Source organism: Syzygium oleosum, unplaced genomic scaffold (genome assembly GCF_021117445.2).
Source record: "Syzygium oleosum isolate NSW1041296 unplaced genomic scaffold, Sole_v2.1 Sole_v2.31, whole genome shotgun sequence".
In the NCBI taxonomy this organism is placed as follows: Eukaryota; Viridiplantae; Streptophyta; class Magnoliopsida; order Myrtales; family Myrtaceae; genus Syzygium; species Syzygium oleosum.
In genome coordinates, this window is record NW_026607515.1 from 2,796,887 (window position 1) to 2,820,904 (window position 24,018).

The 24,018-nt window shown below is 41.1% G+C and overlaps 4 protein-coding genes across 4 annotated transcripts; 1 reads left to right on the plus strand and 3 right to left on the minus strand.

Annotated features, from left to right (window-relative positions):
• Positions 1-5,579: 5,579 nt before the first annotated feature.
• LOC115683150 (leucine-rich repeat receptor-like protein kinase TDR) lies at positions 5,580-9,577 on the plus strand. Its single transcript, XM_030607587.2, has 2 exons — positions 5,580-8,473; positions 8,945-9,577. Exons 1-2 carry the CDS (start codon positions 5,809-5,811, stop codon positions 9,349-9,351), a joined length of 3,072 nt encoding a protein of 1,023 aa, XP_030463447.2. The 5' UTR covers positions 5,580-5,808; the 3' UTR covers positions 9,352-9,577.
• Positions 9,578-10,322: 745 nt separating this feature from the next.
• On the minus strand, positions 10,323-13,382 carry LOC115683119 (QWRF motif-containing protein 7). Its single transcript, XM_030607545.2, is given in 6 exon segments — positions 10,323-10,422; positions 10,424-10,461; positions 11,762-11,869; positions 11,990-12,082; positions 12,202-12,438; positions 12,744-13,382. Coding segments are annotated over 6 exon segments (1,212 nt in total). The 5' UTR covers positions 13,380-13,382.
• A 3,009-nt stretch (positions 13,383-16,391) lies between these two features.
• On the minus strand, positions 16,392-17,530 carry LOC115683104 (zinc finger protein ZAT1-like). The gene has a single exon (XM_030607533.2). The coding sequence runs from the start codon at positions 17,441-17,443 to the stop codon at positions 16,532-16,534; it is 912 nt and encodes a 303-aa protein (XP_030463393.2). The 5' UTR covers positions 17,444-17,530; the 3' UTR covers positions 16,392-16,531.
• Positions 17,531-22,418: 4,888 nt separating this feature from the next.
• Positions 22,419-23,990, minus strand: LOC115683120 (probable aquaporin TIP5-1). Its single transcript, XM_030607546.2, has 3 exons — positions 23,709-23,990; positions 23,115-23,365; positions 22,419-22,992 (listed from the first exon to the last, which is right to left on the minus strand). Exons 1-3 carry the CDS (start codon positions 23,845-23,847, stop codon positions 22,600-22,602), a joined length of 783 nt encoding a protein of 260 aa, XP_030463406.2. The 5' UTR covers positions 23,848-23,990; the 3' UTR covers positions 22,419-22,599.
• Between the last annotated feature and the right edge of the window lie 28 nt (positions 23,991-24,018).

Sequence of the window (24,018 nt, forward strand, 5' to 3'; positions counted from 1 at the left end):
ACATTCAGATAGAGCTGTTCAACTGTGATATCCCGTCTGACCAAAAAAAAACAAAATTGTGATGTCCCGGATCAGACAATTTGTTTATCTGCTCATTCATTCTGTTATTTATTTCGGAAAGAATATGAAATGGAGGGAAAAAGTGAAAGAGAGGTGAGCTAGAGTTAATCTGTTATGTTTTGCTGATAAATATCGGATAGGTTTTATCCTAACATGGATATATAGGGTCTTTCAGTTTGATGGTAAGAAATAGTCTTACCATTTAGCCTACTAAACAAGAACATTCATTTGATTGGTTATTACATGTTGGCGTTTTATATATGATATTAAACTTATAAACCTTACATGTAGATGTGGTTTATTCAAGGCTGAAAATTTACCCTCAGATGTATAACAAGTAAATCTCTAATTTTGGTTTTGTGGGATGCTATCTCGACTTAAAGGCAAGCCATCACATGCCTAGTTCCACCCACCTTCAAATCCTAATCATTTTGTTCTCCACTTTTGCGGATGATGTGTTGCATGAGAGAGAGAGAGAGAGAGAGGTCAAACATGGTTACACTGTGGATGAGCCAGTGCAGGTCCCAGTCACTTGCAACCCTTTTGCCTTGGCACACTGGACATTATTGAGAATGTTTCAATTCTTTCATCATTCTCTTTTGTCGTTCCCACAATTATGGAGCAATTTCTCTTAGATCTCACTTCTGGTTTCACCTCCATTTTTCACCCTTTTCTTAGTCCCATTTTGATTGTGTAACAGTACGCATACACTGCATGTGCACGGTGAAAAATAGTAGTAATATAAGGAGCTATGCAAATTTTAATGTCTTTGCTATCAAGTCTCAGCATTTCTATCAACATAGGATTCTTCTAGTTATGCAGTAAACTGACATCATTGCTGCCTGTTGTTTTGATGGGCTGCTGGAGGTTTTTCCCCTTTCCACAATTCTACAGTGAAAATCCTTTTTTTTTTTCACAGAAAAATCGACCTCGCTTGCGTGTGCTGCGGGGACCCAATGTATTTACAGGACATCCTCGCCTTTTATGATGCACCATGTGAAGTTTTCTGTTGCCGCATTTTATGAAGATTGATAAGCATGTGTTGTATGATGTGCAGCACCACTCTTGTGCAGATTGCATATGAGTTACCGGTGTCTCGGCTTCTGGTGAGAATGGTTGGATCTTTAAGAACCCTAGTTTTCAAAAGAGTTTCTAGGAAACAAGACACAAACACTCACAATTTGAGTAAAAGCTGTACATATCTACAAGTGCCTAGATTTCTCTTCCTCCCAAGAGTTAAGTTGGCAGCTTTCACTATCTCTCCACCTTCAACTGTCTTTGTAAGAGTTTGCTTTGGCCCCTCATTATTATTTCCCCCCCAGGAACGCAAAATCCTCTAGAAATCGACTTCTCAAGGCGTGCCTTGGAATCAGAACATGAGGTGTGGTCTTAGGTCCCTCTAATTTCATGCGTCAATGCAGATGAATAGCAGCTCATTTACTGAAGGAAAACGAAAGGTTCATGCATGAAAGGGCGTAGAATTTATGTTGGCGGTAACAAATGACGCATTGGAGCTGAGACCCAAAAAAGAAAAAAAATCACGCATGGCCTGAGACGAAGCACGCCTCACTCCCACCCACCATCCTCTGAAATGGAAAAGCAAAGTTGCAAATGCTCCTTTGCCTTTTGAAGTAGGGCCATGCAAGCAAGCTGATGTGAGACAGAAAGTCTTTTTAAATTACTACTGATATGAGCCACGACTTATGTTGTCAATTCCTCAGGAATGCCTTTATTTATTTATATGAGGATTAACAATTAAAATCAAAATTACCAGACGAAGGCGGATACTATAAGCTCAATAAACAAGTAGCGTGAAATAAATTTTAACGTTGGCTCTCGTTTTTAAAACGGAAGAAACACGAAGGGACGAGATTGTTGTGCATATAGAATAGAACTGAAATTGGATTATGTTAGGTCTCGCGCAAAATGAAGGACTGATAATTTGATAGGATATCATGGAAGCAAATTTTTTAGTTTGGTTAGCATTTGGACTTGGTTATGCAATAGGTTTCGAGACGAGTTATATGAGGGGTGCGTTTGGTAACCATTCTGTTCCCGGAAATAATTTCTGCTTAGAAATGATTTTTTTTATTTCATTCCCGAAAATAATTTCTAAGCATTTAAAGTCGTTTAGTAACTGCCCAAAATTTTTATTCCTGGAATAGAAAAAGAACAGAAATGCGTTTGGTAATTGCACAAAATTTCTTTTTATTAATAATATTTTAATACTATTTTGAATTTTTTAATATTTCTTTCTTTCTTTATTCCTTTTTTTTTTCTTCTTCTCCTTCCTTGGCCCATGGCTAGGTTGCTGGAGCCGGCGACCGGCCACAGGCCAAGGCCCTTGCCAGATCAGACGAGGGCATCGCAGCCCTTGCCTGATTCGGCGAGGGCTGCCCGCGGCCTGGGCGAGGGCTGCCCTCGTGGCTTGGGCGAGGGTCGCCCTCGCCAGATCCGGCGAGGGCGGCCTTTGCTTAGGCCACGAGCTGCCCTCGCCGGACCCTCGCTAGGTCTAGCGAGGGCGGCTCGCGGCTTGGGCAAGGGCGGCCCTCGCCGCTCGCAGCTTGGGCGAGGGTCAAGCGAGAGCGGCCCTCGCCCAGGCCGTGAGGGTTCAGCCCTCGCCCTCGCCGGCCTTGGCTTGTGGCTGGTCGCCAGCTACATGCCAGGAAAGAAGGAGAAGAAGGAAAAAAAATTTCTTTTCCATTTCTGATTCTTGTTCCCAAGATCAAGAATCAACTTTTTTTTTTATTTTTGATTTTGTTCCAAACTGATTATGGGAATAAATTTGTGTTCGGGAACAAAAAATTTACCAAACGAATTTCTATTTTTTTTTGTTCCCGGAAACAAAAGAATAAAATCAGGCACTGTTTGGTCCGTTACCAAACAGGCCCTAAACTATCAAGTTTCTGTCTGTATAATATAAGTTCCAAAGAGAGAGATCATATAGCAACCTTGCCCTCCATGATCTATGTATTTGTTGAACTTTAGAGAAATTAGAAATGATTGTTTTATTCAGTATACTAGATCCAACCAAATTGAGATACCCTTGCCAAGAAAATTTACAATTCTATTAATATATGTATGAAATGGGATTGTACTAGTTATGCATTTTCTCTTTTTTTATATATAGTTTTGAAAGTCGGGGAAGGCTATTGCCGAAAAGTGAAAAAAAAAGAAATGAAAAAGAAAAAAATTGGGGAAGGCTGTGGGGGAGTGAAGGGTATGAAGGAGACAAAGTTAGCAACTGGGGGTCCAATCAGCACATCACACCTTACAAAACTCCTTGGGCCCACTGACCAACTAATTTTTAATTTCATTCCTTTCTGCTTCTTCTTTTTCCCCCTTTTCTGTCCCTGCCGCAAAGAAAGCAAAGCTTAATGAGAACACTCCAGTCCCAATTGCAGCTTTTGTGCCGTGTTGTGTTTTCTTCTACAGTTCCTTCATGGGATCGCCCTTCCCATGTTGATGTAAATTGACTTCACCATCCTCTCATGGAATCAAATTAGTCTTTGATTATATATGGAAGTGTGATTATGTGCTAGTAAATTCCCGTGGTAATAGGTTATCAGGGGATTAGTTTTTGAAATCATATGACAAAATCGTAAGTGAAGATTCAAGTAAATTGGTGATGCCATCCATCGCATTGATTGCTAACTTTGTAAGTCGATGGATTTTAGGGTACATAGTACTATTCTTCTTCTTTTTAACTTTTCTCTTTTGTCCTTTTCATGCCTGTTTCCTTTTTTTTAATCTTTGTAAGTTGTGCCAAGTTACCATTTGGGTTAAAAAAGAGATTTAAGGAAAAGATCAGAGAAATCACGCCGCTGCAAATTTCGATAATGAAAGCTTAATAACATGATGTCCTGCTCAGTGAAAATTGAGAGATAAGTATCTCGGAACTCATTGAATTATGGAAGGAATATCCCAAATGAGAAAAAGCTTAACCTTCCCAACTCAAGATTTAAGTAAACTGAATCTTGTATGTTGATTGTTGTCATGAACAAATCCCACGTGTTCTCGGGAGTTTGGGGGCAACAAAGGCAATAAAAAAGAATTAGATCTTCTGCTGAAATGTCAGCTTAATCTTGCGAATATGAATTTTGTTTGGCTCAACATATTCATTTGACAATACTTTCTTCATAAATTGAGTGGTTTGTATATTCTTCTTAACAATTTGATCTTGATTCTATTGAATTTCTATTTTTGAGGTAGTCCATCCCATGTTGCTTTCTTGTAACAATTCAATGTTTCTTGGTTGAAAGATTAAGAGAGCCCTCCAACTGCAGAAGAAGATGTAGAATTTCATATGTTAAGTATTACATATTATACTCCAACAATTCGAATGATAGAACTGTTACTATCACATGGTAGGGTCAATGCACTAACAAACAGATTAGGTACATAAACATATATGCTCACGGTAAATGGAGAAAAAGGTCTTAGATGGAAGCATGCATGCCAGTCTTGGTTTATGTGGAATTATAAAATGAGTGAAAATGATTGCAGTTGAAGCTTTATTGTTCATACCCAGATGATACTTTTATCGACATCCATGATACAAAGTAAACAATGGGCATGATGGATCATCAGCTTTACTCAAGTCAAACTGGCTGGACTGCAACCAGAAGATTTTGGTATATTCTTTGAGTCTGCTGACACTCTCTCACTCACGTCCCATTAATTTGGGGGCCTACCATTTAGCCTTGGCATGTATAGGAAAATATTAATTTACGTGGACATATTTTTCTGGGGTAAAATTTGAATTATTTGAGCAATAAACGGTATGTGGATGGAGCTTCTAAAGTAAGAAAGAAGATCACTTCTTTGGTTGCCGATAGATCAAATTTAATTGATACAAGGGACAGGTGACTAGATCAACTTGCTCGTCGCATCAATGTTATGCATAAAATATAGCGAGTTCATCATTCAAATTGATATTGGCGGTTAGATAATTGCTATAGAACAAATGATATTCTGCAAATCAGATGGTTATCAACCCAATCAGTCAGGTGCCTTCTGGTTTAAGCCTCTTGATATCATGCACTTCCATACTTTTATCCAGTAACACTTTCAATGATTCGATCATTAAAAGCACTAGCTGCTAATTAATTGATTGTGGTCCATGCATGGAGCAGCAGAACAGGTCGCCTCTTAAGGTAGCTCCATATTTTTGAATTGGGAGAGAATGGAAAAAAGAAAAAAAGGATACACAGACAGAACATAAAGGAAAGCATAAAATTGTTCAAACATCAGCTCTGAGATATGGTGGGAAAATTGAATTCTCTACTTTCTTGGATCAAGTGAGAAACAACGCTCACTGAATATATGTATTCATGGGGATCAATAAATCTGTGAGCCCAAAGAAAAAGCAAGCAAGGAATGATTAAAAAGTTAGGAGCAAAAGAAAAGTGAAAAAAGAAATCCAAGGAAAACCCTAAAGTATAGGATGGACATCAGACAAAAGTAAAAACTGAGGTGAGAGAAAGGAAGAGGTATGAACATGAGAGAAGAGAGGAGAGAGAGAGAATACAAGAAAGTGAGCAATACAAATTTGTAGGAGCTGAACGCACTCATAATAAAGAGATAAGTAGAAGAACAACTGGTGCAGAATCCTTCATGCTCTCTTGAAGAAAGCAATCATGAATCACCACTCTCAGAAAGCACTAGCTCTCGAGATCAAAGCCTCAATGACCTTGATTTTACCTCTCTCAACTCCACCAAAACTTGCCTGACAAAATCCTAGAAACCATGAAACTTCCTCTTCTCTTCCTTCTCACATTCTCCTATTGCTTCCTCACGCCATCATCCCTAACACTATCCGTTTCCCTTCCTCTCCAGCTCGTCTCTCTCCTCTCCTTGAAATCATCCCTCAAAGACCCTCTCTCAACATTCCGTGATTGGGACCCTACTCCGTTATTCTCCAACGCGAATCTTCAGGACCCTATCTGGTGCTCGTGGTCCGGCGTGAAGTGCAATGCCGAGAGATCTCTAGTCGTGTCCCTCGACCTCTCTCGCTGCAACCTCTCTGGCGTGATCCCGGCTGAAATCCGGTATCTGTCAGGCTTAGTCCACTTGAATTTGAGTGGAAATGCCTTTGAGGGGCCTCTTCAAGCAGCCATTTTTGAGCTGATAGAGCTCAGGACACTGGACATCAGCCACAACTCCTTCAACTCAAGCCTCCCACCAGAAATATCAAAGCTCAAGTCCCTGAAGATCTTCAACGCTTACAGCAACAACTTCACTGGCCCGCTTCCCCAGGAGATTATTGGACTCCGATTCCTAGAGTACCTCAACCTTGGGGGAAGCTACTTCGATGGCGAGATTCCGCCAGGCTATGGCAGTTTTCTGAGGCTGAAGTCTCTTTACCTGCAAGGAAATCTCCTAGGTGGACAAATTCCACCTCAATTAGGATTCTTGCTTCAATTAGAGCACCTAGAAATCGGGTACAACCACTACAACAGTGGCGTCCCCTCGGAATTTGCACTTCTATCGAATCTCAAGTACTTGGACATCTCAGTTGCCAATCTTTCAGGTCCACTGAGGCCAGAGCTCGGAAACTTGACTAAGTTGGAGACGATATTATTATTCAAGAATCACTTGACCAACGAGATCCCGCCAAGTTTTGCTCAACTGAAAGCGCTGCAAGCTCTCGATTTATCAAATAATCAGCTCTCGGGGATGATACCGGAAGGCTTGGCCATGCTAAAGGAGCTGACCAATTTGAGATTAATGATCAACAACCTGAGCGGCGAAATACCGGCCGGGATCGGCGAGCTCCCAAACCTGGAAACCTTGGAGCTCTGGAACAACTCTCTTACCGGAATCCTCCCGCAGAAGCTTGGCTTGAGTTCGAATTTGACTTGGCTTGACGTGTCGTCCAATTCGCTCAGAGGAAGGATCCCGCCGAATCTTTGCCTAGGAAAAAAGTTAGTGAAGCTGGTCCTCTTCTCCAACAGGTTTGAAAATGAGCTTCCTGCATCTCTGGCAAACTGCACCGCTTTATATAGGCTAAGGATCCATAACAACATGCTAAACGGGTCGATCCCCCGAGGTTTCGGGCTCTTACCAAATCTAACGTTCATGGAATTGAGCAAGAACGGCTTCAGCGGCCAAATTCCCGACGATCTTGGTAATGCAGCAGCTCTGCAGTACCTAGACATATCGGAGAATTCCTTCAAGACCAACTTGCCCAGTAACATATGGGGCACGCCTAAATTGCAAGTTCTCTTGGCAAGTTCGTCGAAAATCTCTGGCAAGATTCCCGACTTCATCGGGTGCAAAAGTTTGTATAAGATTGAATTAGGAGGGAATTCGCTAAATGGTAGCATTCCTTGGGACATTGATCACTGCGAAAAGCTTCTCTCTCTCAACTTAAGTAGGAACATGCTGACAGGCATTATCCCTTGGGAGATATCCACGCTTCCTTCAATCACCAATGTCGACCTCTCCCATAACCTCCTGAACGGAAGCATCCCTTCAAATTTCGACAATTGCAGGACGTTGGAAAGCTTCAACGTGTCATTCAATCAGCTCACGGGGCCGATACCGTCTTCCAGCACAATCTTCAGGAACTTGCACCCTTCATCGTTTTCGGGCAACCGGGACCTATGTGGGGGCGTCCTGGAAAAGCCATGCGCCGGTGACATGCTCGGCGCCGGCGAAGTGGAGGTGCGGCGACGGCAGCAGCCAAGGCAGACTGCGGGCACGATTGTGTGGATCACTGTGGCAGCCTTCGGCATCGGCCTATTCGTTCTCATTGCTGGCACTAGGTGCTTCCATGCCAACTATAGCACTAGATTCGCTAATCATCAAGAACGGGAGGTCGGCCCATGGAAGCTGACAGCCTTCCAGAGGCTGAACTTTACTGCGGATGACGTGGTGGAGTGCCTGTCAATGACCGAAAAGATCATAGGGATGGGGTCTGCAGGCACGGTGTACAAGGCTGAAATGCCGGGCGGCGAGATCATAGCGGTGAAGAATCTATGGGGGAAGCAGAAGGAGCACATGAGGAGGAGGAGAGGGGTCTTGGCTGAGGTTGAAGTGTTGGGGAATGTGAGGCACAGGAATATTGTGAGATTATTGGGGTGTTGCAGCAACAGAGAGTGCACAATGCTGCTCTATGAGTATATGCCTAATGGCAATTTAGATGATCTGTTGCATGGGAAGAACAAGGATCAGAATTTGGGGGCTGATTGGGTGATTAGGTACAAGATTGCACTTGGCGTGGCTCAGGGGATATGTTATCTGCACCACGACTGCAATCCCCTGATCGTGCACCGCGACCTCAAACCGAGCAACATATTGTTGGATGCGGAGATGGACGCCCGAGTGGCAGATTTTGGGGTGGCGAAGTTGATTCAGAGCGATGAGTCCATGTCCGTGATCGCAGGGTCTTATGGCTACATTGCCCCAGGTGCATTTTCTCTCTAAACGTTCTTTGTTGTTGCATATTTTAGGCTATAGATGCAGATACAAGTCTTATGACTGCATTAGACTCACCAACACCATGGAATAGTTTATATGTGGGTATTTAGTACACAATCTGTAATAAACCGGCCTGCTTTTCCACAAACAAGATGACCCTATTTGTATGCGTTCCTTTTCTTTCCTGTCAGTCGGCTATTTAATAGTTCAAAAACATGTCTAAAGCCTCTAATATTAGTTATGTCTATAGTGTATCTGAGTGTATCTGAAAAGCAAAAGAGGGCACTTTTTAGGGACAAATCTTGCCACTTTAAGCATCAACAGATATGGTGAAGCATCAAATGTCAAGTTACAGTATCAAATGGCCTGTCGATAGTCTATAGTTACTTATGCTGGTTAGGCTCGACCATTTTCACAGTCTTACAAATTTCTCCAAAACGTTCGACTTAAATCCATGCAGAATACGCTTACACACTACAAGTCGATGAGAAGAGCGACATCTACAGCTACGGGGTGGTGCTGATGGAGTTGCTGAGCGGCAAAAGATCAGTTGATCCCGAGTTCGGCGAAGGCAATAGCATCGTGGATTGGGTCAGGTCGAAAATGAAAAACAAGGACGGCATCCTCGACATTTTGGACGGGGACGCGGGCGCGACGTGCGTGTCGGTGAGGGAGGAAATGATCCAGCTGCTGAGGATTGCACTGCTTTGCACTAGCAAGAACCCAGCAGATAGACCTTCCATGAGGGACGTGGTGTTGATGTTGCATGAGGCGAGGCCCAACAGAAAATTGCCTGGGAATTTAACCATTAATGTTGAAGAAATTGGTGGTGATGGAGGTCCACAGAAGCCAGCATTGGTTTGTTAATATGGCGTTGGTGTATTGTCACTGGGATTTCCTTTTTTCTTTTCCCCCTTTTCCTTTTTTTTGATTTTTCACATTGGGTTGGGATTGGTATAGCAGAAGTGGTTTTCTTTTTACACTTAAAATAGAATTTCCGAGCGTGTTTTTATCTTGTTCGGCTAGGCCATGTTGCTTTTTTATCGAGTGATGTGTGAGACCTTTTGCAAAATTTCACCTTCACTGTTTAATCGACCATGTCCAAGGCCGAAAACCCGCAACACATGCATATGCATGCTGTACATGAAAATCACTCAAAACTCGTCTGCACAATGAGTCGGAACAAAACGAGTTTCTTCAAGTCTATATCATAATCAGACTGGACAGAACTCAAAACACAGTGGTCGTTTTGTCTCGTGGTCGTTTTGTCTCAGGGAAGCGTGCTCCATTCGCCTTACGAAACTTACGTTATCTTTGTTTAGTCATGAGTAGATGCGTTGACAAAGGGTTCCATGTCGGAGGAAAAACACAATTTTCTTCTTCCTCGTGCTTTGACTTTGGTGCAATTCAATCCTTTCTTTCCGGCCGAAAGCACCGAATCTTGGCCGTTCTTACCACTCCGCCACCGACATTGTGTGCGGATCATGCAGTAAGTTTCAGAAATAAATGGAGGAAGATCGACTGTGTTTGGTTATGTCGTGCCAGAAATAAATTAAAAAAAAAAAAACGTGTACGGCGCGAGACGTTAGCTTTTGAAGAATGTGGCAGGCACCATGTGTGTTTAGTGTTAGATACAACCTAAATATTAAGTTTATCCTGGAAAAATGCAACTTTCTATTGAACAATCTGTGTTAAATACTAAATAGTTTTATATTGATCAAGTATAAGTAGTTCAGAATCACATTGAATTATAATACACAAAGTTTACTGGGGTGCTTAAACATTGCATGGATTCGTTTCTGTATAGCTTTTGGAGGACATTTGCCAAGTTTTCGCCTCTACCCTCGGCGAAATTTTTGCTGCCATAGCTGTAGATTTGACAAAGACTGATTCGTGTATGTAACAATGGTAGGACTGATATGAAGTATGGTTGATTCTTGCTTGGATGATGTGAGCTCTCAAGCTTTTCTCCCTTGCCTGCACGTCGTAAGAGGTTGAAAGAGTTGTCAATGCCCAAAGAAGACATCAGCTCTGTTCTACATTTGACGATCGACACGAACTTAAAATGCTGGGTTTTGTTGATTAATAGATCTTGAGTCCTTCTGGGGAACATGCGGAAGATGGAGCCCATTGGAAATCGGGAAAATTAAAAAAAATTCTTAAACATATTATATTTGTGTCAATTCAGTCATAAAATCTTTCAATTTGGCTAATTTAGTCATAAACCTTTTTACTATTTGCCAATTTAGTACTTTCGGCCATTTTTTATTTGAATTTGCTGACATAGATGCCAGTAGTGCCATCTAGGACTGCCGGCGCTGAGCTGGACAAATTTATAAATTTATAAAATTTATAAAATTTTCTGTTTTTTTTAAAATTTAATTTAATTTTATATTTTATATTATTTATTTTCCTTTTTTTTGTACAAAATTTGATGAGGCTCTCGGCCCTCGCCGAGCTTAGAAGAAAAAAAGGAAAGAAAGAAAGAAAAATAAATAAATAAATAAAATGAAAAATGCAAAAAAATATTTTAAAAATTATCCACGTCAGCACCGACCATGCCACATAGGATAGCTGGCATCTATGTCAGTTTTTTCCGGTCAAAATTGGTTGGAAGGACTACATTGGCTTAATTGAAAGGTTTAAGACTGAATTGACACAACTACAATAGATTTATGACTTTTTTGGTAATTTTCTCCAACATTCAAAATATGGAATTACACGAATGATCCTTGACCTTTGGCTCAATATGCAATGCCGTCCCTAAACTCTTTATATGTTCAATGTAATATGTAAACTTTAGCTCAATGTGCAATGTCGTCCTTGATCTTTTAATATGTTCAATTCAATACGGGCCCTAAACTTTTGGTAAATGTTAATTCAGTCCCTAGACTATAGAAAATATCTAATATTATCATTCCATTGATTCAGTTAAGGGACAATATCGAACATTTTCATATATAGTCCAGTGACTAAATTGAATGTATACCAAAAGTTTAAGGATCACATTAAACAAATTAAAAGTTCAAGAACGACATTTCACATTGGGCTAAAGTTCAGGGACCACGTTGATCATATTAAAAGTCTAGGGATGACATTACTAATTTAGCCAAAGTTCAGGGACCATTTATGTCATTTCCTCTACAAAATAAGACCACTCGTCCCCTTTGCTTTGTCTTTTTGGCGATATTGCAAACACATTGCTTAAGCCAAACCAAGAAAACAACTAAAGAATTCAGAAATGAAAGTAACAGATTAATGTTGTGTTGAGGCTCACCAACAAGGCAGTGAAGATGGGTATATGCTTCTCAAGTTCCTGAAGACACTGCCTTTCTCTATCGAGGGTGCTTATAAGCTCTGTTATCAAGTGATACATTTCCTCAGCCTGCTCAAATCAACGTATAAAAAGCATTGAATTGCAAGTTAGATTTTCCATATTCTTTGTGAGATGCATACCTTATTTTCATGATAGGAATAAAATGCTAAAAAAACAAAAACTAAGAACCTGCAAGAAAAAATGGAGATTTCTCGAGTTCATATTGTCCAATGCTTCCATTGCCGTGTTCATAGCTCCAGCAACGGACACCATATCATCGGCCTGTAATATGTAATAGATTTCCCTTAGTCGCTCACCCTGTTTAATCAAGATCCTGAAGAATGCGTCATGAATTCACTGAAGAATGAAATGAAATGAGAAGCGCAACAAATCACAGTCACCTTCGCGCTTTCGAGAGGAAGAACGTGGGAAAGAGCGACCAGCTTTCTGGACAACCTGCCAAGCGCTTCACCGTGTTTCCTCTCCAGCTTTGCTGAGTGTTCTTGCAGCATATGAACCTGAGGGATTATGATCTCGTACAACCTTATATGATGTCTCAGTCTTTGCATTTCAATAATCTTTTCCATCACTGACCATCTCATCTTTGATATCCTGAGCCACACCAGGAGCAATTTCTCCTATGATCACCAGTGTGCGAGCAATCTTAATGCCGATGATAAAGATAATAATGCAGAAATGATCAAACAAACCCAAAGGTTTATGGAAGTTTAGTTTGAGTACATATACAGAGTTCTTGAAGAACTTGACTTGTTTTTTGTTATACTTTAGAGTGATGTCTTTCCTGAAATCGTTGAGAACTAATTAAGAAGATATCAGAATATGTACCAGATGAATTCCCATATAGTTTTTGGTACATTATCATAGTGATACGAGTTAACAGATTGGCTAATTATCAAATTCAAACTTGATAGAAAAAGCGTACCTCGGTGTTTCTTTTTGCGTTATCCGTGGCTGCTCGAGCACGAGCATTAGCGAACCTCCATTGCAATAATGAGTTATGCAAGATGCGTAACTTGTGAATCTCCTCTTCTTGCAGAGGCGACACCTTCCTCTTTTGCTTGAAGTACTTCAAAACCTTACTAACTGCACCGCCATTACCACCACCTCCATTGATTTTGCTCTCCGATTTCTTATTACTAGCCCTCGGCGCATTGAACCCGGAAGAAACTTCCGTCGCTAATGATCCCGCCCCTGATGAACTTCGACCGTGAGATAGGGCCCAGGTGGAGGGCGAAGGTGGGGTGGACCGTGTCTTTCTTGGTACTACCAGCCCGGAGGAATTACTCTGCTGGCGTTTCTTTAGCATGGCCGAACTTACATTGCCGTTACTGTTGTCGATGTGGTCATCTCGGTCGTGACTTGACGATCTGGCCCTTGATTTAGAAGTTGAATTGGAGCGGACGATGGCGGTGAATCTTTGGCTAGGGGCAAGGGTTTCGGGGAGCGACCTGGTGGTCGGAGCTCCGCTCTTGCTTCGGGCGAGGTATGGCGGAGGTGGCTGCATCGTCGGCATCGGCGACCGATGGCAGTGGCGGCGGGAAGGGTTGTTGGTGTCCATATCGACTCGGTACCAAGTTTTGCCTATACCAATCTTAATGGTATGATATAGTGATGCAAATGCGACTCATCGTCCACGTTTGTAAGTAGTGGAAAAACAAAAATTGAGTTGACAGCACGTTCGAGTCTTCCTCTTCAAAGCTCTCACGATCGCAGAGAAACTACGAGGCTTTCACGTTGAACGCCGTCGGTGCAAATGTAGACTGAACTTTTCAATTGGTCAAATAAAATTCAAGAAAGGTCGCTCATATAAAATCAAAAGTCAACCATCGAACCTCGATGTGTATTTGGGCCCTTTGGAAATGCCCAGCACAAGTCGGCTTTTAAAGCCCACTAATTTTCTCCAATTTCCTCGCGCCCAAAGCCTGGTCAAACGCCATTGGGCCACGTGCTCAGTGATAAGAGGATTGGATGGGGCGAGGATGTTTAGGGCGCGAATGAAATCATTTCTCTTTTTTGGCTCTATTTCTGACTAAAAATAGAAATATCTATTTCTCTTTCCCGGACAAGTTTCTGAGCAAAAGGTAGCGTTTGATAACGACACAAAATTTCTGTTCCCGAAATAGAATTTCGTTTGATTACGATACAAAATTTCTATTCCTACCGGTCGGTTGGCGGTGTGGGGTGGCCAGCGGCCGGTAGCCAGCAGCGAGTGGGCTATGGTGGGCAGCAAGGGTGAGTAATAAAAGAGAGTTGTTATTTTTGTCTCTGTTTCAGAAATAAAAAAGTAAAAAAAATTAACTTCTCATTTTTATTCCAAATCTATTTCTGAGTCAAAATTTGTCCCAGAAATAAAAAAATGAAATTATTTTACCAAATGGATTTCTGTTCCAAACCTGCTCTGGAGAACAAAAAAACAGGAAAACAAAATGGTTATCATTTGCGCCCTTAATTTCGTATGTGGGGTCGACTCTCATGCTCTGCAAAGAAACGGAACAAAAGTATGAGAGTAAGAAGAGAGTAAAAGTAGGACCGTCAAAAAATAAAAAAGGCTTGTCAAACATTTCTCAAACGAATCTTTAATAGGATCCTCAAAGAGAATAGAAAATTTCAAGTTCGAACATCTATGTGTCACGTTGGTGAACAAACGGTTCTAATTATTCCCAAACACGACAAGTTCATTGAAACCTACAAACCTTATACGATGCGGAAAATGTGGTCGCGCCATCTGAAAATTGGGTCTGTGTCGTACCGGCTCCGAGTCAAGTTTCCTGTGCGAACGAGAAAAAACTTATAGGCTTGAAAATGTAAGAGCTATTGTATCTAAATCTCCCTATTATGCGAAAGATAACTGATCATATATGGTTATACCTACCAAAATGGGTCCAACTCATTTTTAATATGGGTTGGGTTGTTATATGAGTTACTTATTAGGGGTGTGCAAAATAACCGAAAACTACTCGGAACTAGATCAGACCAGTCCGGAACCGGCAGTTCCTATGGGGCTGGTTTGATTCCCAATTCCAATTTACTAGAATCGGTGAGTAACAATCCGATTCTCGGTTGTAGGCGTGGAACCGTCCACCTACCCACCCGGATCGGACTGGTAATATATATAATTTTTAAGAAAAATTGCCGACCAAAAAAAAAACATTTTAAGAGAATGAAAACCCTAAAATCCCTAATCTAACGCTCGTCTCGTCTCATCTCGTCTCACTCTTACTTTGTCTGTGTCGTCTCTCTATTTCTCATTCATGGTCTCAACTCTTAAGCTCATCACCTATCAACTCACGGCCTCGACTCTCAACTCCTATCAATTCACGGCAACGCCTCCGGTCGTTCATCGCCTCCCTCTCTCGCTCTTAGTCACCTCCATTTGCGTGAAACTTGGAGGGACCAATTCCACGGACCCACCCGGGATCTGGATCGAACCGGCGGTCCGGTTCTCGAGTCAATCCATGGAACCAACAGGCGCTTCCCGGTTTCAATTTTTCAGAACTGGTGGGAACTACCCATCCAAACCATGTTCACCCCTATTATTTATATTCAGTAAATGAATCATATATGAGTTTACACTCAACAATATGGGTCATAAATGGGTTAAGCATGGGTGTTAAATGGATTCATAACTTACTTAAATCCAATCCCCTCCTATGACTCTCTATCACTCATTTTGTGCTTTCACTTTAGTTTATGCATAAGTTTTCCTAGATTTAGTTACAGGTCCAGTCGGGTATGGATCACTGAAGTTTTTTTTTTTTTTTTGTCAAAGGATCATTAGAGTTGTATTGCGTAGAAATGAGTCAATTTGGGTCGAACCTTTTTTTTTTTTCCTGACCCATTCATTTGATAGTTCTAAATATGGAAAAAAAAAATAGGAGTGCGGTCAATAATCAGACTCTCCCTAGACTAGAGATAAGAAGGAAAGATGCCGTGCGCATATCACATAGACCTGTTGGCCAACCGTACAGAAGCAACAAAGCTACGACCCAACAAAATGAACAGGTCGACGGTGCTTTTCCGGATTTCCGTATCCAAACAAACTCTCTCTCTCTCTCTCCCTCTCCCTCTCTCTCTCTCTCTCGACTCCGTAGCGGGGGAGTGAAGGAAACGGTTAGCTAGAAAACAGCTGGACACAGTACCATGCAATTGCATTGCTATAGCCCAAATCAAATTCATTAATCCCCGTGGATCAGCAACCAAATCATTCCATAACTTCCCACGCAGCGAGCACCATCAGCAGCACAATTGGCACCTCATTCAAAGCCCCAAATTAATGCTCGAATCACTTAATTCCACTGAGGGTAACCCCCCCCATCAATGGCGTCCTTCTCTCTGTCCTTTTCCCCCTTAATCTTTGATTCTTTTGTTGTGTGGTGGGGGGTGGACGATACAGAGCCAGAGCCCCCCACCCATAACACCTCAAAGCCATTGACATCACGAGTCAAATTGCCTAAACGGCAAGCAAATGAAAGCACACAGGATATTTGATGCCTTACATTTATCCTACAAAACAACCTTAAAAGAAGAAAAGAAGAAAAAGTAATCTGTTGAAACTTTCATGTGTTTTAGCTTTATCTCGATGCTCGAACAAGCTCCGGCATTCGGAAAATCATATACAAACGCAAAAGCAAACTGTATTATTTACCTCTACAGAACTGTTGAATCCCAATTCTTGAAATTATAGTTGATTCACACTGTACTGTCCCTAGTCTAGACCCGGAGGAAGCCCTTCTTGATTGGATAAAGCGTTTCTTCATTGGAGACTGAAGAAATCTCCACCAAACTCGCTGTCGTTTCTTCTTCACCGTTCTCTTCTGGTGCTGGTAGGTTAAGATCTATTGAACTCTCGCCACAGTTCTTGCTCTTCTTAGCAGTGACAGTGATGGCTTCATTGTGAACCTTTTTGTGCCCACCCAAAGCTTGGCCGGAATCAAACACCTTGTGACAATAAGGACACTCGAAAGCAAGTCTTTTGTGATTATGGCTTTCGTCACTCATCTTCTTGTGACTCGCCCTGTGCCCGCCGAGAGCTTGATACGATCCGAAACCTCTGTTGCATGTCTCGCACTGGTACTTGGGCCGACTCGACCCGGCCCGGCTGTCCGTCTGTGTCACGGAGACCGAGTCGTCCCCGTCGTCCTCGTGCTCGTCCGCTTCTGTTCTCGCTCGTTTCGGCCATTTGTCCCTGGAGAGCATTATCAGGCACACAGCAACGTCTGCCTCGGACAGGGTCTCGGTCTCCGAGACCGAGCTTATCGTCTGCTCGACGTCGGCATTCGAGAAAGCATCGGCCCGTGCCGCCGAGCCGTCACGACGCCGCCGCCGCCGCCTGGACCGGTTCCGCTTCCCGCGTCGCCGCGACGACTCGGTGTCGCTCCCTCTGTCGTGGACGGTCGCGACACGATCCTGGGCGGCCGGCGGGACCGAAGCCCGAGGCTTCTCTCGATGCTGCTGCTGCTGCTGCTGCTGCTGGGTGGATAGAGAGAGCGAAGAAGACGGGGTGAGGGTGGCTGGAGGGAGGCGCGGGGGGAGCTTGGCGAAGTGAGATCTCATGTGACCACCCATGGCTTTGCCATTAGAGAAACGCCTGTTGCAGATCCTGCACACCCTGTTTCTCTCCATTGCTGTCTCTGTCTCTCTCGCTCGCTCGCTCACGCAATACACACAAGCACACAGGAATCAAAGAGAAAGAGAGGGGGAGAAATGGTGTGTGTGTGTGTGTGTGTGTGAGGGGGAGGCTCAAAAAGGGAGTAGGTGACGAGCGTTTGTTCAACAGAAAATGCTCAAGAAGCAAAGAAAATCCAGAAATTTGTGATAATTATCCCTGTCCTTTTTTGGGGGTGGGGAGGAGGAGTACGGTCCAATTCTAGCCACCATTATGTCTATATAACTCACAAATCTCCTGCACTGCAACATGTGTAGTACAGCTAGTTTTAGGGTCAACCGTTTCACGGCCTTTTTGCCCTCTCGGTCTACTTTTCCCCTTCCTTTGTCCTTCACTTGTTAAATGCTAAAAGACGAGGTGTATTTATTTCGTGAAAAATAAATTAATTTTAAAAAAATAATCGTTTATATTATTTTCGAAAATGTTTAAACATGATGGGCATTACTCAATTCTTGATATTGCTATGAGGTTAGCCAAGCCATTTCGTCTCTTGTATTTTGGAGAATCCCAATTGAATGACTTGAATAAATCTTCTGGAAATGATGTAGAAATCCCCTCGTCTATATCATATTTTCCATTAATGTGTATTTTTTTTTCGAAGAAAGAGTGACGGAGTGATGACTATCGAAACGACGCGTCGATTCTGTTTCGGAAAAGTCCAATCGAACGTCTTGAGCAGCTCCTTTAAAAATGACGTGGAAATCCTATAAATTCCACGCTTTTTATTGCATTTTTTACAGCAGAGTGATGTAACGATGACGGTAAGAATAATATATTAGATCTAATAATAGATATTCGCGTTTTGAAATGTAAAAATAGAAACAAGAATCAATCACTTGAAGGATCAGTTGTTGATGTAAATCATGGCAGTTCTCTCCAGCTAAGAGTTGATTGTAAGACAAAATCGATCGTTCGTTAATCAGGGTTGTCAACAAAATCTAATTATTGAAAACTCAAATAAAAGTAGATTAAAATATCCGCTTGGTCTAGCTATGATTATGTGTGAAGTACTAATTTTTTTTATTTGACTATATAATTCGAAATTGCAACAGTTCGAATTTTCGAAAAATTGTTGTAAGCTGCTTCAATTGCGAAAGGATTACCGCTACAAGGTTAATTGTCAAATGCGTCATAAAAGCCGCAACTCTCTCTTTCACGACTAAAATTGCTATGGAAAAATTTCAAAACAGGCTCAATCCACTGTTGATTAAGGCAAACTAAACCAAATAAGACAAATCTATAATCAATCTGCATTTTCTTGAAAGGATAATGAAACAAACAATCCTTAAACTTTGACCCAATATATAATGTGATTCCTAAACTTTTAATTTGTTCAATGTGATCTATAAACTTTTGGTTTTTTATTTAATCTCTGAACTATATGAAAATGTTCAATATTATACCTAAACTTGAATTAATGGAAGGACAACATTGAATATTTTCATAAAGTTTAGGGACTAAATCAAACCAATTTAAAGTTCAAAAATAACATTATACATGGGGCTAAAGTTTAAAAATCACATTGAATAAATTAAAAATTCAAAAATCGCATTAAATATTAGGTCAAAATTCATGAATAATTTGTATCATTCTCTTCCCAAAATATGTATGTGTGTACTTTATGATCATGTTTATATTTCTTTGTTTTTTTCTAGATGTATTATTAGTGCAATTAAAAAACCATAACCTCTCCCGGCTTTTTGGCTAGAGCAAGAAACAGATTTCACATGATCGATTCTTCCGCCAAAATGCCCAACACATTTTCATATTCAAAATGAAAAATTTATAGATGAGAGAGCAGGTTTGAAAATTGAAATGCTCAACTCAAATATTTTTCACAAAAAATTAGTGGTAACATAACAACGGACAAATCTCGCTAGTGACTCTTCTAAAAAAGAACCTGATTATCCTTTTTTTTAAAAGATTCAGAATTTAATTGAAATAGTTCGAAATTTTAAGATTTAATCGCAGCATTTCGTATACGATGTTTGAGATTTTGGGTACTAATCTTCTCAAAATTCGTAATTAGTGGCGAAGGACTCAGCGCACTCTGTTGATTTGATGCAATCTCCGCTCAATGGCTAAAGTACCCAAAAAGTAAAAGCCACAATTAATCGCATTTAAGTCGTATTTATGAGCTGATGATACTTATAATGGAAAGCTTTCGTGGTTTCCGAGACAAAAAGTCGTGCTTCTTCCTTCAAGATGCTATGGATATGGAAGTGGGAACCTTCGAGGACACCACACAGTGTCAACAATTATGATTTTGTATGCTAGCACAAGATCATCGAGCAATGATGGCCCATGCACGATCTCCAAACAACCTCAAGAATCAAACAAGGGATGGGTTGTGAAAGTTTCTAATCTTCTCTATGATCTACGAGGATGTGGTTTTGTTGGGAGAGCTTCTAAAACCTTGAGGATAGTTTTAGCAAACTTTAGTTTATTCAGTGACGGCGAGCAACGTAATTAATTTGACATTCGACATGTAACGAATAATAGTGGTAAATGTTTTTTTCTTTTGTGAAAAATCTATAATTAACATGTGGGTATGCATCCATTACATTCAAAACCAACATAAACTAGTTGTTTAGCCTGCACTGGCGTGGTCTTGTGTATATGCTCAATTTTTTAATCATCACTAATACGTTAAGATAGAAGGAAATATAAGAAAAAAGTCCGTGATTATGTAAAATCTGTTTTATATTTTGTAGAAGAGCATCATATTCTATGAAGGCCTATCATTAATGTGTGGTAGAAGAAACCTTGTAATGTTAAGTTTTCAGAGAAAATAGTATACAAAAACAAATGATCTTTTATGGTACTATGAGGAAAGCTATACTTGAAATATGCTTGTTCAAAAAAGTAAAAAAGAAAATATAGTATGAATATAAATGATCTTTCTTTTAACTTAATTGCAATTGTAATCTTTTTTTGCTTATATACTTTATTGCAAGTTTCAAATGAATATTAAAGTAGCGGGAGTTATTTTTTTATATCGTTGTAATTATTTAATGGATAGTGTTATGTATTAAAATTATTTTATTTTTCAACCAAAGTGAATTTTTTTATTCAGTGTAATTTTTCAACTGGGCTAAATCAAATTATTGGAAAAAAATTTCAATTACGCTTTAATTAGCAATAATATATTTATCGATAATGTCTATATTTTAGGGTCCGATTTGAATTTTTGTAAGTTATTCTGTTCAAACTTCTTCTTCATTTTTGCAACTTGTTAAGTGATATAAATGCCAGGAAATAGGCTATAATGAATTATGTGTAACTTACTTCAGTTTAAAATATATTTAGACATGAACTGTTGTTGGTAATGAAAACATTTTGCATTGACTAATTATTTCGAGCAATACAAGCGATTATTTTCAATAAGATATTTTTCAACTTATTCATTTTCCGCGAAACAAACGTATCCTAAACAATAAGATGCGTAACCCTTCAAGATTTGAGATACTTACTGCCTTCTACAAGTTTCATGAGATGTTAGACAGTATCTTCTGGTTCTCCATCCGAGCAGTTCTTGATTGATCTGATCGGCAATCTGCAGCTAAGAATCTCGGAAGTTTGGCACTCGTTATTGGAATCGTCTGTTAGCTTCTTTCCTGATGATTTCGACCGGCTGTGGGCAGCTACTTACTAAGTTTTTGTGATCAGGAAACGTCGTTTTAGGTCCTGCAAACCGTCCACGTCCAGCAGTGATTATGTTACCCAGAACTGGAACTTGAGAAGGCGATGGTCTATCGAAAGCGACAGAGGGAGAGAGGTCCTGCGTCCTCTGCGCACCCTTCCATCATTCATTACCAAATTGCCCAGATGACTGATGATACCATATTGAGTTCATGACAGTGAAGGCACTCGGGCAATCAGATTTTCGTTCAGCTGATGATCTCTTGCTTATATTTTAGATTTAGGCAACACGTCATTTATTGAGCTTTCTTCTATTAATCTCATACTAACCTATATATATATATTAGATTTAGGCGATAAAACAATGGGCACATGACCCATTTTTGCCACCTCTAGTCTTCCTCTAAGAGGGCACTTTGCAAAGCAATAGCGTTGATTGGCATCGCTTTGGCCCAGTCACCACATCTTATTGGTTTTGACGTTCAGAATGTACAAGGACCCGGAACGACAGTGGTATATATCAAATATAGTTATACTATTCGGGATAAAGTAAAGGGTAGTTTTGTTGCTTGGTACGGTATTATCAATGGCAAGTTGATTGGACCATTAAGGAGAAAGCTTACTGCCTAAGAAAAGGAAAAACGTTATGTTCGAAAGAGTGTGTTTGCATATGAAAAAAACAGCGTTAGTTTTTCCAAAGGTGCGCTTTTATTATAGTGATAGGCAAATAAGCTACGCTTGTGAGCCTTGTGGCTCACGGAAATTTAGCCCATCTTGAGTTGGCCCACCCATTATATCTTTTTTGGTACGGTATTATCAATGGCAAGTTGATTGAACCATTAAGGAGGTTTTCATGGTCCACCTGATTTCAATTGTGGCGGTGATGTATATGCAGACTTTTGATTAGCAAGTTATACAGTGCTGCTATGTAACCCCGACCTGTTCCCAGGACTTATATAATGTGTATCTTCCTTTTGACGTTTGGATCAATACAAGGATGACCAACAGTAATCAAATTAGTTTGATTTCTTGCGTGGCATGTGTGTGGATATTTTGTTATGTTTCCGCATGTTTAAAAGAATAGTATGAAAAATAAATGAATGAATAAGTATAAAAAGGACACATGCATGTTACGTGTAATGTTCTGGGGTGTCAAATTAATGTCATGCATGTTGTCAATAACAATGGTCCATATGTTCAACAGGTGCCGGAGGATATGAGGGGTGGTCACGTAGCAATGGCCATAATGTCGTTGCAAAGAGAACGATTAAACCTCCTGAGGCCCACCCAGATTCCAAGAACCATCCATACGTCCAAGTAAAGCTCACGATACACTACAACTTGCATAAACAACAATCGGGAAGTCATGAACAAAGACTTGTCTAATTTCGGTCTAAAAATCTGAAGGAAAAACACTAAACAAACACGCACACAAACTAAAGCATGATACAGTTGCTAATGAGACACGTCCCTAGACCCCAAATCCAGCTGACGCCCCCCTGCTCGGATCCGCCGCCGCCGCCGCCGGAGAAGAAAACATTAGATTGTCATAGAGGAGACCCGCCACCACGGCTCCGATCAAAGGCCCGACCCAGTACACCGCCTGGTTCTTGAAGGTGCCCGCCACGAGAGCAGACCCAAACGAGCATGCTGGATTCATAGAGCCACCCGAGAACGGACCCGAGGCTAGGACTCCGGCTCCCGCGGCGAAGCCGATCATGATGGGTCCGATTGCTCCTAATTGACCATGCCTTGGGTCTCCAGCAGCATAAATAGTGTACACCAGAGCAAATGTCAGGAATGCTTCAAGCACTGATGCTCCAAATCCTGTCATTTCTCCTGCGATTCTGAATGTTGGCACTGCCTGATATTACCAAAAGCTTGATACTATTAATTGCCAACTGAATAATCTTCCCCGTATATTTCTGTACTTTGACATTCTGCTTAATGTCTTCAAAATGGTCAAATGTAGCAACATTCTATTACCTGACCAGCCGTGGCGGCTTTCAAGAGGACAGAGGCCATGACAGAAGCCAGCATTTGGGCAATCCAGTAAAAGAGGGCCGTTGGAACACTGATGTGGCCTCCCACCGCCTTCCCGAACGTCACCGCCGGATTCACATGCCCTCCCGATATGCTCGCTGATATGTACACTGCCGTCGCCAATGCCAATGTGTTGCACAGTGCCACCACCACCAGACTCGACGGTTCGGTCGCCGCATCCGGCAACATCTTCCCTGTGAACGTAATTTTATTACCTTTTTGGGTCACTATCACCATGCACGATCTGTCTAATTAGTGCAGAAAAAAAGTCTAGAAAGAGTAACTAGTATTCTGTATTCACCAATCTGTCCGGTTACTTGTACACTACTTTTAACTAAACTATTGCATCGTCATCTTCACTACTTACCAACTGATTACAATGGATGCCTTCAGCAAAACTTCAGAACTTCTTCTCAAATTGTGAGTTATCCGAGAGTAAAGATGATCATTGTAATCATAATCATGTTTAAATTCGACCAATTTACGTGAAAATAGATCGTGTCTGTCGCATTCGACGATATGGGGTTAGAGACTCACGGGAAGACATGGCGGATCCAACGACAGCGAGCACATAAAAGAAAGTGGAGATGAACTCGGCGAGATAAGATCTGAAAGCATTCGCAGTGACCGATTCCCCGAAGCGCGTCGCGAGTGCAGTCGGCGCCATTCCCCTCATAGATTGATCAATCAACAGCCGGACTCGCTCGAAAGTTCTAAAAAGTCGAATTTCAGATGGAAAAATAAACGAGTAGTCTTCTTGTCCGCTTGTAACAGAGGTTGGACCATCAAAGATGAGTAAACTCTTGATGTCTTTCAAGCCTTGGAATGTCGATTGAGGAAAGGGAGA